The sequence below is a fragment of the Colletotrichum godetiae genome, assembly GCF_030913485.1.
Source record: "Colletotrichum godetiae strain CBS 193.32 chromosome Unknown BDP55scaffold_19, whole genome shotgun sequence".
Taxonomy (NCBI): Eukaryota; Fungi; Ascomycota; class Sordariomycetes; order Glomerellales; family Glomerellaceae; genus Colletotrichum; species Colletotrichum godetiae.
Genome location: NW_026851267.1, coordinates 307,176 through 325,348, shown reverse-complemented (window position 1 = coordinate 325,348; position 18,173 = coordinate 307,176). Strand labels below are relative to the sequence as shown.

Below are 18,173 nucleotides of genomic sequence, written 5' to 3'. Positions count from 1 at the left end.
GGTGGTGTGGGATGGGGTGGAATCGGTATTTGTATCTTGGTTACGTGTGGGTTAAAATCGCAAGGGATGAGTAGATAGATCTCTCGGGCTAAAAGCAAGCGCTGGTGAGGAGGTGGCAGCGGCAAGCAATGTATTCATATAACGTCCCGTCTCGACCCTTCACGCCGCGCCAATCCTGTGTCTGAGAACCCCGTCACCCCCAGCCGTTCCCTCCCCCATGGCCAAGGGGGGCTAAGCATGGCATGACACCCACACAGTACTTGCGTAGTGCGTAAGGAGTATTACCTATCTCTAGCTAGGCACATAGGTTGAGATGAGCATTGAGCGGTACAAGGCATCTCCGCAGGGGAAGGGAGGCAAAACGGGATTCGCGGCCACAATGAGAATCAGTGTGACACCAGCATCGCACCACGCTCAGCAGCGGCCCCAAATGGGCATGGCGCCGCCATCGTTCCAGAGTGTCGATTGTGGGGTGATGTCGACCGATATGCGGGGTGGAATCGGCACAGCCCGGGTGCAGTAACGTGATGCCGCTGGGGACAAGACTGGACCTTTGCTTCTCTCTCTCGTCATTGCTGTAGCGCTACGGATACAGTGCTGTACATTGTCCCCAAGGACAAGAACTCTCATCATTATTGATTTGGCAGGGGAGTTCCTGGAAAGTATCTGGGGAACTTGGAGATGAGAGACACCGCTGGTTCGCTGGAGCTTTGCGAAACGCTCGAGGTGGTTGAGGAAGCCCCTTGTTTGTGCATCTTTCGTGCATCTCCGTCCATCTAATGATCCTGAGCCATCTAAACACAGCCCCCGCAGACTTGTTTTGCCTTTGGCTGGTGTGGTAGCTACTCCTCACGTGTCCGATGCTACCAAAGCCCATGCTGTCTCCGAATCCACTCGCTGTGTGGTTTGCTGCTTGCTCCCAACGGCACTTGGAGTCGGCGTCTCGCCACACACACGACCGATTTCTCACTACTGGAAGCATTGACCAGACGGAGGACGGCCAGCGGAGTCGTCCGTTGCCGTCTCTCTATGGTGGCAGCTGTTGAGAACCGTGAGATTATGGCATGTGCGGATACAACAATCGGCAAGTAACTTCGGGTGTGTGGCTTACCGGGATCATTCTGTTGGTGATCGAAGCATTTCGATTTTTTTCAGTCCCCAACTTTTCATTCCGTATTTCTACTCAACATTGGAACCCGAAATTATTATCGTGCCCCCATTCGCAAAGCCTATCTGTAGCCCGTATCTCTAGAACTTCTCCATCGTGGACATTGGAAATGCCGATTCCACCCGCGAAAACCAGCAGACTCCACCCAAGTTTATCCCGAAAGCTCGTCACATAGCCGAAAACCCTCGTTGATGTCATCTCTGGTCCCTGGATTTCCATGTCTATTTCCAATTTCCCTATTTCCTACTCTGTCAAACAACCCTGTTGACAACCTGACGCTTAGCCTGATCTTGACATCGTCTCCATCCGAGCTACCGCTCTTTGGGGGAGCTCGAGTCCGACGCGTCCTTCAGGGTGGGAAGACGAGAATCTGGTTGCCAAGGTAAAGGGAGAGAGAGACCCTTGTACACCGATGTCATCCACTCAAAATTCCATCAATGAACTCAACGCATTTTCCAAGCTGAGTCTCCACCAACCAACGCCAACACTGGCTTCAGCGCCAAGTGAACCCCGGCGGCTGTGTTTCACGACGTCACAACACACGATCGAATGATGATGCAGCGGATAGCGGCGGGTTGTTGTCGTTGTCCGCGTTTCCAAGCCATGACGACGACCTCAAGCTCAGCCCTTTTGACAGGATCACTCGATTTAAGCTTGATCAACTATCATTTTTTATTTGCACTTGACTACACTGCCGTAATGAAGGGCACATGTATGCGTGCATCGTGACAAGCCACCCACCCTCGCAAGGCCTTAGTTGGGGCGCTCCATAACCCCTTGCTAAAGTTTCTGCTTCGCCTGAGTACAGCACATCGCCAGCACAATACAGTTGTGAGCACAACAAAGACTTCAATTGGTAGGAAAATATGATGCCTAAGATGGATCAAATATTATTATTGCTACATTCATCCAGAGTTGAGGACGAAACATCCTCTTGCTCATCTTTTGATTCTTTTGAACCTAGTAACCTTAGATCCATCGCTGAGCTCTTGCTGGATTTCTTGATGTCTATAACCGAAGAGTCTCGGGGCGATCACAAATCGCAATGCATAGTAGATGATGCCGAGTGACAGGATGCTCAACGCAACAACTGAAGAAAGCCAATAGGGCAGCGAAGTACTGCCTTTGCCATTCGGTGGTCGTACAAATGGCATCACGATCAAGAACTATTACTATGTGTCAGCACTCAACTCTTGCAGTAGTTCAGGACTAAGGAAGACCCACAATGTTTGCTGCAAGATAAATCACAATCAAGATCCAGGGAGCCCGGAGCGGCGAATGGAAATTGTCCCGGTCGGTAAAGCGCAGCTTGACCAAGCCGCAGGTGATCGCCGTCAACAAGACCGTTGTCGGGTAGCTAGACAAGCTCACAACAAAGTTGAAGGCATCCCCAGCCGGAGGTGCGCAAATAAAGAGGATTGTTACTCCAAGATGCAATATCAAGGCGTAGATAGGAGTGCGGAACGGCCTGTTCTCCATGAAGAGGTTAGAAAAGGGGAGCACGCCATCCTTGGCTAGCTCTTGTAGCAGGCGAGCTGATCGGTAAAGTTAGTGGGTTAAGCCTCGGGTGCTGACTGAAGTCGGGAGGTGACTTATCAACTCACGAATAGTAAATGCAACACCTAGAAGATGTCCCAGTGCCGACAAAGCCACCAAGGCTGGAAGGGCTTTAGCTCCAGCCGATGGTCCAAAGACGTTCTCGAACAAAGTCGCGGCTACGGTCACTTTTGCCGCAATGAAGGCCTCTTTGGGCACGGCGGCAAACTGATTGCCCATGTCAGCTAGAGGCTATTGTCATAATAGGCACCCGCGAACTCACATATGCGACGTTTGCTAGTAAGTAGAGCACTGCAATGACGCTCATCGAGAGGGGGAGGGCAATTCGCAGAGTCTTCTGTGGGTTGCGGACTTCGGACAAGACCTAGGCACATAAGGTTATTTTAAAGCACAACAACCGGTCCGGGTTAGATTTAACACTCACAGCGTTGACATTATCATAGCCTTGGAAGGAGAAAATGACGTTGAGGATAGCAGATCCGATGTTGTACCCGCTATTGGAAGTGCCCTCGAAAGCATTGGTGAAATTATGCGGGCTCTCTACCCTTAGATGGCCGGACAAAGCCGCGAAGCCGCAGCAAACGATGAAGAGGAGTGTAAACAGCTTCACCGCGGATAGCAAGTCCTGAATCGCTCTTCCGGTTCGAGGTGCAACCGTGTGGATTCCAACAGAGAACACGGCGCCAGCGATGGCGACTCCACGTAGTTTCCACGTCGTCGAGTCGGCACCTGATGCAACAAGGATATACGACGAAAATGTTATGGCGTTACTTGCGGAAACCTCTGTGGTGTGTGTCAATTAAGTCCAGGACTTGTGCGTAGTATGGTCGTAAAGAAGCATTGGGGAGACTCACGCAAGAATACGCAGTAGAAGACGTAGATGCATGTCTGCATAATCCGTGGGCTGAAGGATCGCTCAAGGTAGTTCTTGATACCCCCCGATCTGGGTATCGCGCTTCCGAATTCGAGCATGACGAAGATTCCGCATGTTGAGATGATTGCGCCAATGACCCAACACATCATCGCCATGCCTACACTACCAGATAGCTTGAATATTGTGCTGGGAGTTGAGAAAATGCTGCGCTTGTCAGAAATGGGAATAATGCCAAGCTGCGGAATTTGGGAAACATACCCTGCACCAATGATCTTATTGACAATCAAGGAGACAGCTCCGAATAGTCCAATAGTCCTCTCTTGCAGGACGTTGACTTCTATAACGCCAAGCTTGACATCCTTGTCTGAATCGTCGCCGCCATCGCTAAGAGAGCGAGTAGCAGGCGCAGCTAGATACAACTTGTTAGAGCATAATCATTCCGAGTTCAAATTTTGCTGACCTTGAATGCTATCCTGTTTAGTTGCCATGATCTCAATTCCGCCAAGATGTGCCGTTTAGCAACTTAAAGATCAAGAATTCCCCGCAACATCAAGACGTGAATGAAGCAAGTGAATGCAAAACTTTCACTCTTAAGACTTTAAGGCTCAGTCAAGAATCATGATTGGTATCCAATGTTCTGGAAAACGTTAGCTAAGAGCGTGCGTCTGCGTCCGCGCCGTTGCAGGAAGCGAAGCACGCCATTATGGAGCCAAGATGTCGTGTGAACATTCCCAGCCGCGAAGACATGGCACAACGAAGGCAACTACTGGGTCGCTCGGTGCTGGACGCCAATGTTCCAGGGGACTTCTCCAGTAACTCTGGTGCTCGGGAGGTAATACCGAACATTTTTCCGCTTTGGGCAACATTTTCTCACCCAACACATGGGGTGTGGTTGAAATCGGGGATATCCCGATTATGTCGTGCTTTGCTCCTGTAATTCGCCATTTAATTGGGAGAGACCATTGGACAGCCACGACATGTAACGTTGTCTAGGCTGAACAAAGATCCGGAGCACATCCGACTACGGACCGACCTGCTCGTAATGCATCCGGAATCTGATATTGAAGTGGCATAAGTGTAGAGCCTCATCACATCAGGCATTCCAACGTGCAACGTTGATGTGCATACACAAACTAGTACGAATGGTCGATAGAAATACCAACATGACTGTCGAACTTGAGACCTTTCAAGTTCCTGGCGCCAGGACCTACTTCGGCCATGCTCTGCCCTATGGATTGCAGGTTAAGTCGAGCGGCGCACCCAGTCACACACCTGCTGTCGCCGAGTCTGCGGCAGCACTGAGAGCCTTGGGAGAGTCAGGAAAACTCCAAGACCTTTTGGAAAAACATGGTGCCGTCTTGATCCGCGGTGCTGGTAATGCTTCGGCCGAGACTTTCTCGCAGCTCGTGGGTGCAGCTGAGAAAGGCAGAGGCTCTTATCCTCATGTTCAAATTGGACTAGCTGGCAAGAGAACTCCACTTGCGGACAACGTTTGGACAGCCAACGAAGGCTCACCAAGCACTCGATTCTACCAACACAATGAGGTAACAGCATCCAGGCTCAGCCTTAGTTAATTCGTCCAAGTCAACTCACTTGCCATTATCAGTATTCTAGGTACACTCGTTTTCCTTCAAACATCCACTTCTACTGTGTGAAGAAAGCCCCCAAAGGTGAGTTCACTTCGGGATTACGAGGCGGCCCGAACTCACTTCAGTGCCCGCCATAATGCTGATCGATCTTGTGTGCAGGGGGCGCAACGCCAATCGCAAGCAGCGCCAATGTATTCGAAAAGGTCCAGGCCGAGATACCGGAGCTCGTGAAGGAAATCAGTAAGCGTGGCTTAGGCATGAAGATGATCTTCCGTGCCCCCGGGAATGAAGCCAAGGTCAATCAGTTCAACTGGGCTGGCGAGCACAGTTTCGGACGGGAACTTACGCCCGAAGACGACGACGTAACGACGAAACAAAAGGTCGAAAAACAAGTGCGCAAGTTGACATCAGATTTCAAGTGGAATGATGATGGAAGTCTCGAGCTGACGCAGCACATTCCCGGTAAGCCTTCCATATGAAAGTGTCTAAAGTAGCATGAAAGACACCCAGTTTAAGTCTGACATGGATTACAACGACAGGCATTCGCAGGCTGCCATCGAGCGGAAGGCCCGTCTGGTTCAACGGACTGGTTGGACGTCATGGTATTACGCGAGATATTGGTGCTCTTGACCCTCCCCATATCGGCCGCGACGGAATGACCTGTCAGTATTTGCTGAATGTCTGCATTCTGGGGTAAACTCGCTGATCTTCTTCCAGATCTTTCTAGTGTCTATGGAGACGATACAGAGATCCCGCGAAGGCTTCTCGACAAGCTTGTTGATGTGATTGACAAGGAGGAGATCAGCTTGGTTCTCGAAGAAGGAGACATGTTGCTCGTTGATAACTTCCAAGTTTCTCACGGAAGAGAGCCGTGGGAGGGCGACAGGCAGATATTGGTCTCAATGTGGGACACATTAATCCCAATTGGAGCGTACTGACGAACGTCCTGATACTCTCAGAGAATGGCCGAAAGTTCAATGTCGTCGAGAGGTATTCTATCATCTTTCAGAGAAGGATGGTCAATAATGGGTTTCAAATTAGCACACAGCCCCTTAGTTAAGTGCCGTAGACTAAGATAGGTAAGGACTTAGTTACAGATTAATTTTCTTCCCTTTTTCAGCATCGCCTAAGCTCTACATTATTCTCCCCAAATCTTTTAGCCTCGCTCCATGCCCGAGTTGACGTGAAAGTTCATGTTCCCAACTGACATTTGGCTTACCATCCAGCCATAAACCCCTGAATTATGAGCCACTACTACAAGGTATATTGATAGGCAGGGTGGCACTGCCATTTCTCACCCAGCATTGTGGATCGTGGTCCCAAGCGTGTACCTCCATTTTGATGATCCTCGTCTCCGGCAAGGTGGAGCTTACGGTTTCGCCAGCGAAGGTAGAAGTGTAATGAAGTAGCCAGAAGAATGTACATTCCAGAAAAAGCTACGTTGATGATATTTGCCTGCCAGTACTGTGGTCCATGCGACTTTGGGTAGAAATAGCTTGCATAGATTGAAGCCAGATTCGATCCGGCGTTGACAACAGCGTATGATACAGCTCGTTTAGTTGCAGGCCGAGGTAGTGTTGTCGAGACCCATGACAAGATACATCCAAATGAACCGTATACGCTCATCATCATGAATGTCGCCGTGTATCGGGCTGCGACGTTAAGAGTAGTTGCCGAGATGATGAAGCCAACACTGCAGAAGACCTGGGGCCACACGATATGGAGCCATCGCTCACGATGCTTGTCGCTGTGCCAAGAGTTTGTGATGCCCAAAATTGCAGCGAAGACGTAGGGCGGAGCAGAAAGAAGCAGTGTGTTTCGTTGATTGTATCCGAGTGTTGCCACAATGGTGGGAAAGAAATTAGTAAACGCGGCAGCGGTGTTCAGTCCAAGCTGCATGAGCCATATTATGTAGAGTGCTGGATCCGTGAATGTCAGTTTCAGCCCCTGCAACGCTGATGCTTCTTCTCTGTTATCCTCTTCCACTGCTTCTTCAGTTATTCGAAGGATAGCAAGCTTTCTCTCCTCGTCCGTGAGCCATTTAGTGGTCGCTGGGTAGTCCGGAAGTGTGAGATATGTTACGATGGCAACCGGGATTGGGATTGTTCCCTCAATGATAACTATTTAGGTGATGTTAGAGTACTGCTATGCATCTACTTTGAAGGAACTACTCACAAAGCCACCGCCAATCGGCGAGGCCTAGCTTTCCATCCATGCCTCCCATGATCGCGCTACCTAGAAGGCCACCGAAGGCCCCTGCCATCTGTCCCGCGGCATACAGAACTGAGATCCGGACTGCCAGCTCCTTCTTCGTGTACCAAGAACTGAAGAGGTACAAGGCGCCAGCTGATGAGTTATTAGCCAGATAGACAGTCTTGATACCCCACAGTCGAAACTCACGGAAGAATGGTGCCTCGACAAATCCCAGCAAGAATCGGAGAACAACAGCCCCCTTGTAGTTCTGCACTACACCAGTGGAAGCACTAACAACTGCCCAGCAGCACATGACCACCGGAAGAAAGACACTGGGTCTCATCTTGTTGAGGATCATGTTTGTGGGAACCTGTGTGAGGATGTATCCGACGAAGAAGACGCTGATGATGGCATTGTACTGGGTTCCAACTAAACCGATATCCTTTTCGAAGTTTCCCAGGCGGGCCGTCGCAATCTGATAACAGTCAGTGTAGTTTCCTTTAGCGAATGTGGCGTTGCTTTACGTTGTTGCGGTCCAAGTAATTCAGCACATGTACGCCTCAATAACCAAGTCAGTGAGAGTTCTGCAGAGAAGAGTTGGGATGGACTTATAGAGCAGCATCATGAGAGGCATCCTAGGACGTTGGTCAGAAATAGCAGACTATTGGCGTGTGCAAGTTTGTCGAGATACTCACATCCGAATGTCAATCCTGCGCACGAGCCGTCGCTCTTTCAAGCCTCTTTCTTCAATGACTACATCCTGGGCTTTGTCTGGTTTGACTGGGCGATCCAGCATTTCGACGTGGAGGTCTAGAATGTTGTCTTTACGAAGGTCACTAGAGGCCATTTTGGTATTTGATCAAGAAGTTTTGATGCGATCGAACTGGAGACCGAGATATTGACGAATGAGGCTCGACCATGATCACATATTTAAAGCCGGCCACGGAGACATTATCGGACTGCTCGCCGATATCCGCGTCCTACTCACATGGTGGATACAACACTTTTATTGCCCAGATCTACCTCCTTTCCCCGCAAGAAATCGCGGATAGCTTTTCCATATGGTGGAACTTATGCAAGGAGAATGATAATAGTAGTCAAATGTTTGCTGAGATTAAGCCAGCCGAGTTGAATGGTTGGTCGGAACAGGCTTACGAGCCGGTCGGTTCTCGAATAACCTTAGCTTAGCTTACCATGAACACATAGATCGACAGGGCTTTATCGGAAAGTAATCTTGTTGGCTATCTTGAGACATGGGTGCTGATGCTGGAAGGTTGGTAGCATTAGGTGTCCTATAAGGTATGACACTTACCTTATTTACATTGAATGAAGGAGGCTGATATTGCGATCATCCGGCCTCGGACCATCGAGATTATGTACTTGTAAGATAAGTACCTTACACTCTATAAAAAACTTCGAGCCTTTGGATTCTTTATTCGAGCCATTGAAAGCTCACGGCTGGGTCCGAAATCTGGTATTCGTCTGCATTCGTCTCGAGTGTATTGAGGCACTTGCGCGTACATCCAGATTCCACTTCCCCCGCAACCCCGGATATCCATACCCGCTAGCTTCGACCCCGGGTCGTAGGGTCGTCTTACGTGCTTATAACACAATCAGTTGGTGCCACTCACACTAGGCTTACTGTACTGGTTGGTGCAACGCCTCGGGAATCGGATATTCTGAGCCTCTAAGCTCGCATACCAGGCTCTAGTGGTCGGCTCTAACTACAATACGTCAGACTTCCCAACATGACCCGCTCCGTCGTCGGGACTCAGTCAGTCGAGTTGCAAGTGCAAGGGAGGAGCCCCAAGGTAATTACCCAATCGAGACTTAGAATGATTTGCTCGGAGAAGTCCCCGATATTGCTGAGTTCTGCGGGAACTGGGGCCGAATACCCAGTGCCCTGTTCATATGCAAGAGGGGATGGGCATGTAGGAAGATTGCATGAAATATTTAGTGATTTAAGAGCTCTGAGATCCCACTTCGGTGTCATCTAGACCGTATCAGATCACCCTGCATTTTCACTGAACTAGTTTTGTGACAAACAGAGGTTCTTGCTGGCCCGCCAAGCTTATTTTAAGTATTAATCAGAACGTCATCAGGATGCTGAGCGCTGTCGAACCCATCGTACTCCACATAGGAGATCCGATTCAATACAATCCGAAGCGGTACAAAGAGTTAGAGCAGATCGCTACAATCCTTAGACCGACCACAGAGGAGAGACAGAGGGAACCCTTCTTGGAGGCTCTGAGAGAACAGCGATGGGGGAACTTCTCAGCAATCCTGCGACCTTTTTGGAACTCGGGTGGCGAAATGGGCCGCTGGGACAAAGAACTTATTTCACTCCTGCCTTCCTCTGTCAAAGTCTTTGCTTCCGCAGGTGCCGGATATGATTGGGCAGACGTTGATATCATGGCTGAGAAAGGTACGCTATCACTATCGATACAATATGTCACCGTATCCGACACTCCCTGATGACTTTGATGACAGGCATCCTCTACTGCAATGGCGCATCGGCGTCATCCGAGGCTGTGGCAGATATGGCGCTTTACCACATCATATCAGTGTTCCGCAATATGCAATGGACCAATACAGCAGCACGGAGTGGAAACGCAGATCAGTTCCTCGATGCACACCGACACAACAGTGAGACAGCACATAACCCCAGAGGCCACACACTCGGCATTATCGGCCTCGGAAACATCGGCTATCGAATTGCACAAAAAGCTTACGCCGCTTTCAATATGAAAATAGCATACGTCGATCCTATCCCCAAGTCAGCTGAGCAGGAAACCACTGTCAAAGCTGTGAGATATCCGAACCTGGACACTTTGCTAGCCGTGGCGGATTGTGTGGTAATCTCGGCGCCTGGAGGGGCAGAAGGCGGTAAGGCGCTCATCGATGCCTCACGCTTAGCAAAGATGAAAGCGGGATCTCGACTGGTCAATGTCGGACGTGGGAACTTGGTGGATGAAGATGCATTGGCTGATGCACTGGAATCTGGGCACCTGTTCGCTGCTGGACTCGATGTACACTCCAACGAGCCACATATTAACACACGCCTGGTCTCAATGAGGGATGTGACTCTTACATGCCACACTGGTGGTGGAGCAGTTGAAACCAGAATCGGCTTCGAGGATTTGGCTATCCAAAACGTCATTGAGGTACTACTCGGGAAGGGACCTTTGACAGCGGTAAACAAACATTTGCTTGGGTAGAAGAGAAGTCGTTATCATAGGGTAGAGACAATCCAAAGTACCAGCGAGTTTTTGCAATGACTTTCTATATCTCGGTGCAAATGCTCACAGTTTCACTGGACTAACTCATTTGCTCTAATAAACATCACATTCGCATCAAGAGCGTTGGGTCTTGTCCAGCTTGAATACCATACATTGTCACAGGTCAAATAACGTCAAGGCGATACCTTGACGCCTTGGTAAGTGTGGCCAAGTTACGAGTCGGGGGCTTTGTTCTCCGAATCTTCCGCCACCCAGCATCATTCTGTATGTCCTAGTTGATTGGACACGCTCATCGCCTTTGCAGGGCGTTTCCGCCCACAACGATGACTCCGGCTATTGACAGCTGCAGTAAGTATTTAGTTATGCATGTGTGTGCATTGGCTGATAAATTAGCTCGACGGCCTCCCGCAGCTGCCCTCAATTTGTGTCAATCAAACTGGAAGGGTACCGCAAATAGAAATCGACCATACGGCACAGTCCCCTTTAGCACGAGGTAATTGTTGAAAATGACCCCTCTTCCTCTGACCAATGATTTCCTCAGCACCCCAACGCCAGATTTCCTTATAAGAACTGACCGTTGACCGCCAGAGACTCTGTGACTCTCTGTGAATTCCTTGTATCAACCTTTTAGTTGGGACGATCAACTTGACGGGTTTTCAAGCCATAAGAAGCTCTGTAAGTGGAATCGACGTTGAAGGACTTATCCTTATCCTGATGGAATGAATTCGCAACTGATAATACTTCCAAGACATCGAGACTCCTGGGTAATATCCCGTAGTAACGAAAATGGTCGGCAGAATACAACAACGCATCGAGGAGAATTGCAAGACCATTTGGGGAGATCACGTTTATGAAATCGACTATGAGACGGATGACAATGAGGTCTTCCAATACTTTGTTCTGCGAGATTATGGAAGCTCATTCGGCCCAGCATTGACAATGACCTTGCTCTGTCACTCTGAAGAGGCTGCTTATAGGGAATTGGACCGAATGTTAGGGATATGGGCAGCACAGGTCAGACGAGGGACGCCCATGACAAAAGAGGAGAGCCTGGAGATATTTGGTGGTCCAAGAGGGGAGTGTAAGCGAGTCTTGGAGGAATTTTGGAGTGCATCAGCAGCAAGTCAGGCTGCTGTTCAATCTACCGAGTCTCGGGGGGAGCAGGTTGACGGGGAACAGGCACATGTTACAAAGTAAATTCTTGATGCATAGGTTGGTCGTGGCATTATCATTGGTCGAAGAACCCATTCCCCGAATGACCGGTCTTCTGCCAAGGCCAGCAGCACAAACGCTATCTAGAATAAACCCATTCGCTTATCCCTAATCAAAGAGGTCTTCGGTGTCGGAGATCTATGTCAAACTTCTTAGAAACCAGTATAAACTCATCGTTCTTAATGTGATCTACTAGCATCTAAAATTAGTATACTCTTTCAACCCACTCATAGACGTTCGTTTCTCAGGCGCTCAGCCTCGATCAAAGCAAGTGTGCGAATAAGAAGAAGATGGCGGCTACAGTCTTCGCAAACACCCCGGGCAACGCTTCCTCCATCAAGCTCAATAATCTTTTTGCAAGGTTCGGGATTTTGGCAGCGCTCAAACTTGCCGGGAAGGAAGATTGAGATGTATGGCTTGCTGCAGCTCGTGCAATAAAATGCAACAGAGGGCTGGTCGCACATATCGAACAGTGGGCGCAAGGTCTTCCGCAAAGGGTCTTCGAGTAGGATTGTTGCTGGGGTTGGAAAAGCTGCGGTGGATCGGCTGTATGATAAGTGCTGCAGCTGTACGGTGTCTAAATTCTGAGTGATTTTCTGTATGCTGTTGGCGTGCAAGTAATGTTTTGTAGAATGTTGCACATCTCACTGTGGAAGATTCTACCGTCTTTTGAAGAGTTTGATAAAGGTTATTTTTACAATAGTTACCCCAACAATGAATCCCATTACAGGGACATTGTACGAATCACCATCATTCAAAGCCTTTGTCTAGCTGTTGGTACAGCGAACCTGAGCTGGGTTTTGTGAAGCTTTGTGCCTGAAGGAGATTCGTTGAGCATATGTACCTAGACTCTAAAAGACCTGGAACTATCTCAAATTCTTCGAGCTCAATATCAATAGGCTGTTGTCAAACGAAGGGATTAGGAGATGACAGTAGCTCCAGGAGATAGCCATAGATCATTGCCCATGCATGGACCTGTGGCTCAGGTCAAATGTTAGCTGTGTTATGTTATCTACCAAGATCAAGTCGAGAATGATTAGAAGAACACGTATGTAGAGGAACCAAAAAACTGGATCATTCAACTTTAAAACATCGGATCGTTTACCACAGTCTTTCAAGTCCCAAAATTCTCACAGATGCATCTTCAGATGTATATTTGCAGCGGAAATTGGAAGCTTAGAACTGTGTAGCTAGCACGTTGGCTGATCCTAAGTTAGGTGCGCCATTCGAGGCTCGGGAAAGTCAATGTGAAATTTGACAAGATGTAGTATAACTCAGGCATTGACACCTTGAAGTATGATGCTGCCTATCCACGAGAAGCTGGCGAACAGAAACCCTGAAAGGGTTGAACAGAGTGGTCCCGCCGCAACCTCGGCAAGCATCACCGCGAAGCCCGAATGGAGCCGTTTTAGCCAAGTTCATCCACTTTTAGCTGAGATGCAATGCAACCTACCACCCATCCGGCATCCCGCCCAGGGTCAATTGAGCCAGGCATTTACCCGTGAGGGGTGCAGAACCAACGTCATTTACCCCGGATTCTGAGCAATATAAAGCGTCCATAAAATTGCGAGATTAGTCCGTGATATCTGGTAGAAGGTCAGGTAGTACCATATTTGTGTTGCATTTGGGTCGAATAAGACCGAGGCACCGGATATGAAGTCCACTATTTTCATGCGACTGGCGTCAGTGGCTGCACTGCTTCCGAGTAAGTTGACCAGGCAAGTTACAGTGACTGACTAGAGGCTTATTTCTCGGACAGCATTCGTACGAGGACTCGTAAACCCCATTATTCCGGGGTTCAATCCGGACCCGACGATCATCAGAGTTGGTCAGGACTTCTTCCTGGCAACCAGCACGTTTGAGTTCTTTCCCGGCGTCCCCATTTACCATTCAACTGACCTGTAAGTCTAATTTGTTGGAGATATGGCATTCCCCCAAGGTTTTCTGGTTCTTATTCATCGGTGCAGCGTAAAATGGGAAAACATTGGCCATGCATTGTCTCGGCCGTCGCAGTTGAACATGCGAGGTACCGCTCCCAGCGGAGGTATTTTTGCGCCGACATTGAGACACCACGACGGCCTCTTTTACCTAATCGATACAGTTTTTGATGTGATAAGCCCTCCCGACAACGTAAGAATATTTCGGTATAACGAGACTTTTTTTGTCTACTTAAAGTATTAATTATCTCCATAGGTGACACGGGTTCCCCGTTCATTCTACGTCACAACCCCGAACATCTTCGATCAGGCTAGCTGGAGTGAACCTACGTATGTCGACCAGTGGGGATTCGACCCAGATCTCTTTTTCGATGATGATGGCAAGGTTTATTTGACTTCCACGTTCTCAGAATTCGTCGAGAATGGCAACTTTGCAAACTGGATCACGGAGATTGACATCAAGACTGGCGACTCTCTAAGCAATTCCCGAGTTCTCCATACCACGACAGTACCTCCAGAACTTGGCTACCCGCTTGTGAGTGTCATCCCTTATTTACACTATTATCACAAGAAGGTGTCTTGGCTAATATGTAACCAAACTGGCCGTAGACCGAAGGAAGCCACTTGTATAAACTCAATGGGACATATTACATGGTCACCGCCGACTCCGGAACGGAGGCTAACCACAAAGCAAACGTGTACCGCTCCCAATCCTTGGATGGGCCTTGGGAAGGCAATCCACACAACCCTGTACTGTGGAATGGTGAAGATATGTCTTTGCCTGTGCTTGCTACGGGACATGCAGACATTGTTGACGACGTCGATGGGAATTGGTGGGCGGTGTTTCTCGCTATTCGGCCACAAAACCCCAGAAACAGCACTGGGCTTCCTCAGCTTGGTCGTGAGACTTTCCTGTGCCCCGTAACATGGGACGCAGATGGATGGCCTATGTTCAACAATAACGAGCCGATTACTGAGTATATGCCTGACGTTTTGTACGACTTGGACCGGCCGCAGGTGTGGCGGGACGACTTTGAGGGAGGACTAACGGATGAGGCTTACTACTACACACGGACACCATACAAAAGCTTCACAGACTTCGACTCCAGCCCTGGGAAGCTTCGGATCAGAGGCAACGTTTACACTCTCAACGATCGCGAAACTCCAGCAGCATTGCTCCGCAAGCAGGTCGACATCAATACCACCTTCAGCACCGAAGTCAGCTCATTCAGCCCGGCATCGTGGCGACAGGAGGCCGGTGCAAGTGTCTATCTTAGCATCCACTATCACAACGAAGTTGCCATTACTTACTCGAACGACACCGGTAAGCGATGCATAGTCACGCATACAAGGACGGGCTCAGATGCAACGCTCAACACCACCTACATTGAGGATGAGGATGTTGCCAATGGTGACTCAGTAAAGCTTTTCATCGAGGCGAAGGATGCCGGATATCGTCTGGGATATTCTACAGGCGACAAAGCACCAAAATGGCTTGCGACTGTTGAGAATCGCTGGCTACAGTCATTCGTTGAGGGCTGGCAGAACTTTGTCGGAACTCATTTCGCGATCTACAGTACTGGAACCAGACTTCCGACTCTGAACCCTGCGGCATGTCTTCTCTCTCCCAAACCTCTATAATGCAAAGTCGCTGACACAACTGCTTTTCAGGATTTTGAGTACATCCAAACGGAATTAAACTAGCATGGATGGTGTGAAGTTAGGGGGTATTGCAAGGACAGGCCGCCAGGCTACGCTATGTACTCAGCACCTGAGGTGGTAGATGAAGCTATCATCTTCAGGAGACCTTTTCTAAGCTGAAATAAACTCTCTTAGGTACTCCATACCTTAACATTCAGAATGATGATTTTGCGTCAACATGAAGTCGGGCTCTTCAATCTTTGGTCTCGCATTGGTCGCTTCTTCAAATTCACAACGTACCTTAAGGTAAAGTACATTTAGCTTAGTGATGGGAAGTACGATTTAAACTTATTTGAGTAAAGAAACCGATAGCTCCGACTATGTCTGTGATAAAATGCACATGACTTAAGACGGATTGATAAGTATTTCCCGCTATCCTATCAGTTGTCTAGATGGGTCAATCTCAAGCTACCTCCTTCGCATTTGCTACACGTGACTACTTTGTTTTTGTACATTGAACGGCAACTAGGCTAGCTCCTTGAGAGCCTCAGGCCTTTTTAAAGATACCATATTATCATTTGACAGGCCCGAGAATCAAGACCACCACAGTAGCGCAGACAGAACGACTCATGTAAGTTGGTATTCCGTATTGGCCCGTAACGGAAGACCGATTTGATTGGCTCGCACGGAACGACCCCTCTCGTTTTCTTCATGCACACTTCAAAATTCCGTTTCGACCTAGTGATGGAGCAATCCGATAGGCCCAGACGGAACGGTCGAGCTGAATGAAGCCGTCTGTTGTGTGTTTCCGGAATCTCGGCCGCCCACGCTTGAACATGAAGTGACTTGCGAGTGAACGCACTGCCGAAGTCAGGCGTATATTAGTTCTAGGTTTTCTTCCAACGGTGACGGTTCGCTTTAATGGTTCCATATCATCAGGAACCACAGAGATGGAAGCTAACATGGATGTCAAACATCTATTACCACTCGTAACTGTGCACCCTTTTGCGTCGATTACAGCTTTCTTGACTGTTCTTATCGGCCTCTACACCTTCTACTATCGCAATATTCATCCATTGTCGAGATTCCCTGGCCCTTTTCTTGCGTCACTGACAAACTTCTGGAGACTTCGGGAACTATGGAGCTTGCACCTACCCGACACTCTCGTCGCGTTGCACGAGAAGTACGGTGATGTAGTCCGCGTTGGCCCTAATATGCTTTCGTTCAGACAAGGGAGTGCCGTTCCCAGGATCTACAAGGCCGGCCGAACCTTGGAAGACCAAGTTCTATGACGGGTTCACTTCATTCAATCCCAACTTGTTTGGAACTCAAGATGAAGAGGTGAGTCGCTAAAATTTTGGCGGTGAATTGAAGATCGCAGACTTACTTTCCTAGGTTCACTCGACGCGGCGGCGGCAAATGGCCCACGCATTTTCTTTACAGTCGATCAAGGAAATGGAGCAGTATATTGACGGCCACATGCTTCAATTCCGCAAAAACCTCGACGAATACTCCAAGACGCGGCAAGTCTTCGATCTCAAGGAATTAATAGCCTTCTTTGTCCTCGATGTCCTAGGAGATCTTGCCTTTCGATGTCAATTTGACTCGCAGATTGAAAAGGATATTTCGAAGCTGCCTCCCATCAACGATCACATCTTTCTGGCTTGCTTAATGGGCATGGTTCCCGACTTTATGCCGTTCATCAAAACTATCTTTCCCTGGATCCCGATCCCGTGGCTGCAAGGACTTCTTGCGGCAAGACAAAACCTCAAGAACCTTACTGCCGAGTGCGTCAGAAGCCGGATAACCGACACTAGCGCTGCTCGAAAAGATCTCATCACTAGTCTGATCAACTCTGTGGACCCAGAGACGGGCTCTAAGCTCACAGAGCTAGACATACAAACTGAGGCATTCGCGTTCATGTAAGTCGTTAGATTCTGCTTTGGTCGGATGGCTCTTTGACTCCCTGGCTGACTTCTTCTCAGTGTTGCTGGTTCTCATACGACGTCTGGAACCCTTACTCTCCTCTTTTCTCATATTCTCCAAAACCCGGCTGTGCATGAAAAAGTAGTTGAAGAAGTAGACGCAGTTGTTGAGAACGTTGGCTCAGCCATCGTACCGATCAAGGACCTGGAAACAAGGCTCCCCTATGTCATGGCATGTTTAGATGAGAATTTCCGGATGAACTCTGTTTTCACCATGCCATTGGAGCGAAAGGTGACTGCCACAGGAGGGTTCGAAATCGAGGGTCATGTAGTTCCTAAAGGCGTAAGTTTCTTCTCTCCTATGATGCTATGACTACTTGCTGACAACGAATGAAAAGACCGGCGTTTTCAGTTTGAACCACGTCGTCCATCATAACCCCGCTATTTGGGGAAAGGATCACAATGTGTTTGACCCTTCTAGATTTTATGATCAAGAGGGCGAGAAGCTCCAGCGCTTCCTGAGCCCTTTTAGCATGGGTCATCGCATGTGTATTGGACGAAATATGGCCATGACCAACATGCTGAAGCTTGTTGCAACTACGTTTAAATGTTATGAACTTGAGATGATGATGGAACCGGAGCATGCTATTTCTACTATTAGCGTTGGAATTTCGGAGAAAGAAGGTCCATTGATGTGTCGTGTTCGTAGAAGATAGATACCAAAAGGTGCAGGAAACCAAGCAACATGACTTACACCGGCGCCTTTTCTATGAATCATCTAAAAAGCAAGAGAGCACAGCGTGAAAGTGACTGGCCACGCAAGAACTTATAACTCAAG

At 48.8% G+C, this 18,173-nt stretch overlaps 7 protein-coding genes across 7 annotated transcripts; 5 read left to right on the top strand and 2 right to left on the bottom strand.

Moving 5' to 3' along the window:
• Positions 1–2,106: 2,106 nt before the first annotated feature.
• BDP55DRAFT_693663 (amino acid transporter) lies at positions 2,107–4,087 on the bottom strand (the record flags this gene model as incomplete). The annotated part of the gene is made up of 8 exons (XM_060577253.1): positions 2,107–2,334; positions 2,393–2,703; positions 2,773–2,932; positions 2,988–3,089; positions 3,150–3,508; positions 3,580–3,803; positions 3,858–4,008; positions 4,060–4,087. The coding sequence occupies 8 exons, from the start codon at positions 4,085–4,087 to the stop codon at positions 2,107–2,109; spliced, it is 1,563 nt and encodes a 520-aa protein (XP_060429972.1).
• Positions 4,088–4,667: 580 nt separating this feature from the next.
• On the top strand, positions 4,668–6,314 carry BDP55DRAFT_662817 (uncharacterized protein). The gene is made up of 5 exons (XM_060574834.1): positions 4,668–5,143; positions 5,206–5,269; positions 5,348–5,650; positions 5,728–5,850; positions 5,906–6,314. The coding sequence occupies exons 1-5, from the start codon at positions 4,718–4,720 to the stop codon at positions 6,124–6,126; spliced, it is 1,137 nt and encodes a 378-aa protein (XP_060429971.1). The 5' UTR covers positions 4,668–4,717; the 3' UTR covers positions 6,127–6,314.
• Positions 6,298–8,177, bottom strand: BDP55DRAFT_609755 (major facilitator superfamily domain-containing protein; the record flags this gene model as incomplete). Its single annotated transcript, XM_060571163.1, has 5 exons — positions 6,298–7,308; positions 7,364–7,534; positions 7,589–7,899; positions 7,990–8,016; positions 8,077–8,177. 5 exons carry the CDS (start codon positions 8,175–8,177, stop codon positions 6,443–6,445), a joined length of 1,476 nt encoding a protein of 491 aa, XP_060429970.1. The 3' UTR covers positions 6,298–6,442.
• A 952-nt stretch (positions 8,178–9,129) lies between these two features.
• On the top strand, positions 9,130–10,608 carry BDP55DRAFT_715179 (uncharacterized protein; the record flags this gene model as incomplete). Its single annotated transcript, XM_060578295.1, has 3 exons — positions 9,130–9,192; positions 9,452–9,806; positions 9,872–10,608. 3 exons carry the CDS (start codon positions 9,130–9,132, stop codon positions 10,597–10,599), a joined length of 1,146 nt encoding a protein of 381 aa, XP_060429969.1. The 3' UTR covers positions 10,600–10,608.
• A 423-nt stretch (positions 10,609–11,031) lies between these two features.
• BDP55DRAFT_662811 (uncharacterized protein) lies at positions 11,032–11,954 on the top strand. The gene has a single exon (XM_060574833.1). It carries the CDS (start codon positions 11,407–11,409, stop codon positions 11,815–11,817), a length of 411 nt encoding a protein of 136 aa, XP_060429968.1. The 5' UTR covers positions 11,032–11,406; the 3' UTR covers positions 11,818–11,954.
• A 1,511-nt stretch (positions 11,955–13,465) lies between these two features.
• BDP55DRAFT_609749 (family 43 glycosyl hydrolase) lies at positions 13,466–15,612 on the top strand. Its single transcript, XM_060571162.1, has 6 exons — positions 13,466–13,537; positions 13,592–13,733; positions 13,800–13,962; positions 14,026–14,304; positions 14,379–15,380; positions 15,441–15,612. Exons 1-6 carry the CDS (start codon positions 13,486–13,488, stop codon positions 15,471–15,473), a joined length of 1,671 nt encoding a protein of 556 aa, XP_060429967.1. The 5' UTR covers positions 13,466–13,485; the 3' UTR covers positions 15,474–15,612.
• A 760-nt stretch (positions 15,613–16,372) lies between these two features.
• Positions 16,373–18,051, top strand: BDP55DRAFT_703930 (cytochrome P450; the record flags this gene model as incomplete). The annotated part of the gene is made up of 5 exons (XM_060577985.1): positions 16,373–16,651; positions 16,689–16,751; positions 16,806–17,332; positions 17,396–17,678; positions 17,734–18,051. The coding sequence occupies 5 exons, from the start codon at positions 16,373–16,375 to the stop codon at positions 18,049–18,051; spliced, it is 1,470 nt and encodes a 489-aa protein (XP_060429966.1).
• Between the last annotated feature and the right edge of the window lie 122 nt (positions 18,052–18,173).

Coding starts and splice junctions, on each gene's coding strand:
- BDP55DRAFT_662817 (XM_060574834.1), top strand. CDS start 4,718: ATGTGCATACACAAACTAGTACGAATGGTCGATAGAAATACCAACATG. Junction 5,651..5,727: donor GCTGACGCAGCACATTCCCG/GTAAGCCTTCCA, acceptor TTACAACGACAG/GCATTCGCAGGCTGCCATCG. Junction 5,851..5,905: donor CGGCCGCGACGGAATGACCT/GTCAGTATTTGC, acceptor ATCTTCTTCCAG/ATCTTTCTAGTGTCTATGGA.
- BDP55DRAFT_662811 (XM_060574833.1), top strand. CDS start 11,407: ATGGTCGGCAGAATACAACAACGCATCGAGGAGAATTGCAAGACCATT.
- BDP55DRAFT_609749 (XM_060571162.1), top strand. CDS start 13,486: ATGAAGTCCACTATTTTCATGCGACTGGCGTCAGTGGCTGCACTGCTT. Junction 13,538..13,591: donor AGTGGCTGCACTGCTTCCGA/GTAAGTTGACCA, acceptor TTTCTCGGACAG/CATTCGTACGAGGACTCGTA. Junction 13,734..13,799: donor ATTTACCATTCAACTGACCT/GTAAGTCTAATT, acceptor TCATCGGTGCAG/CGTAAAATGGGAAAACATTG.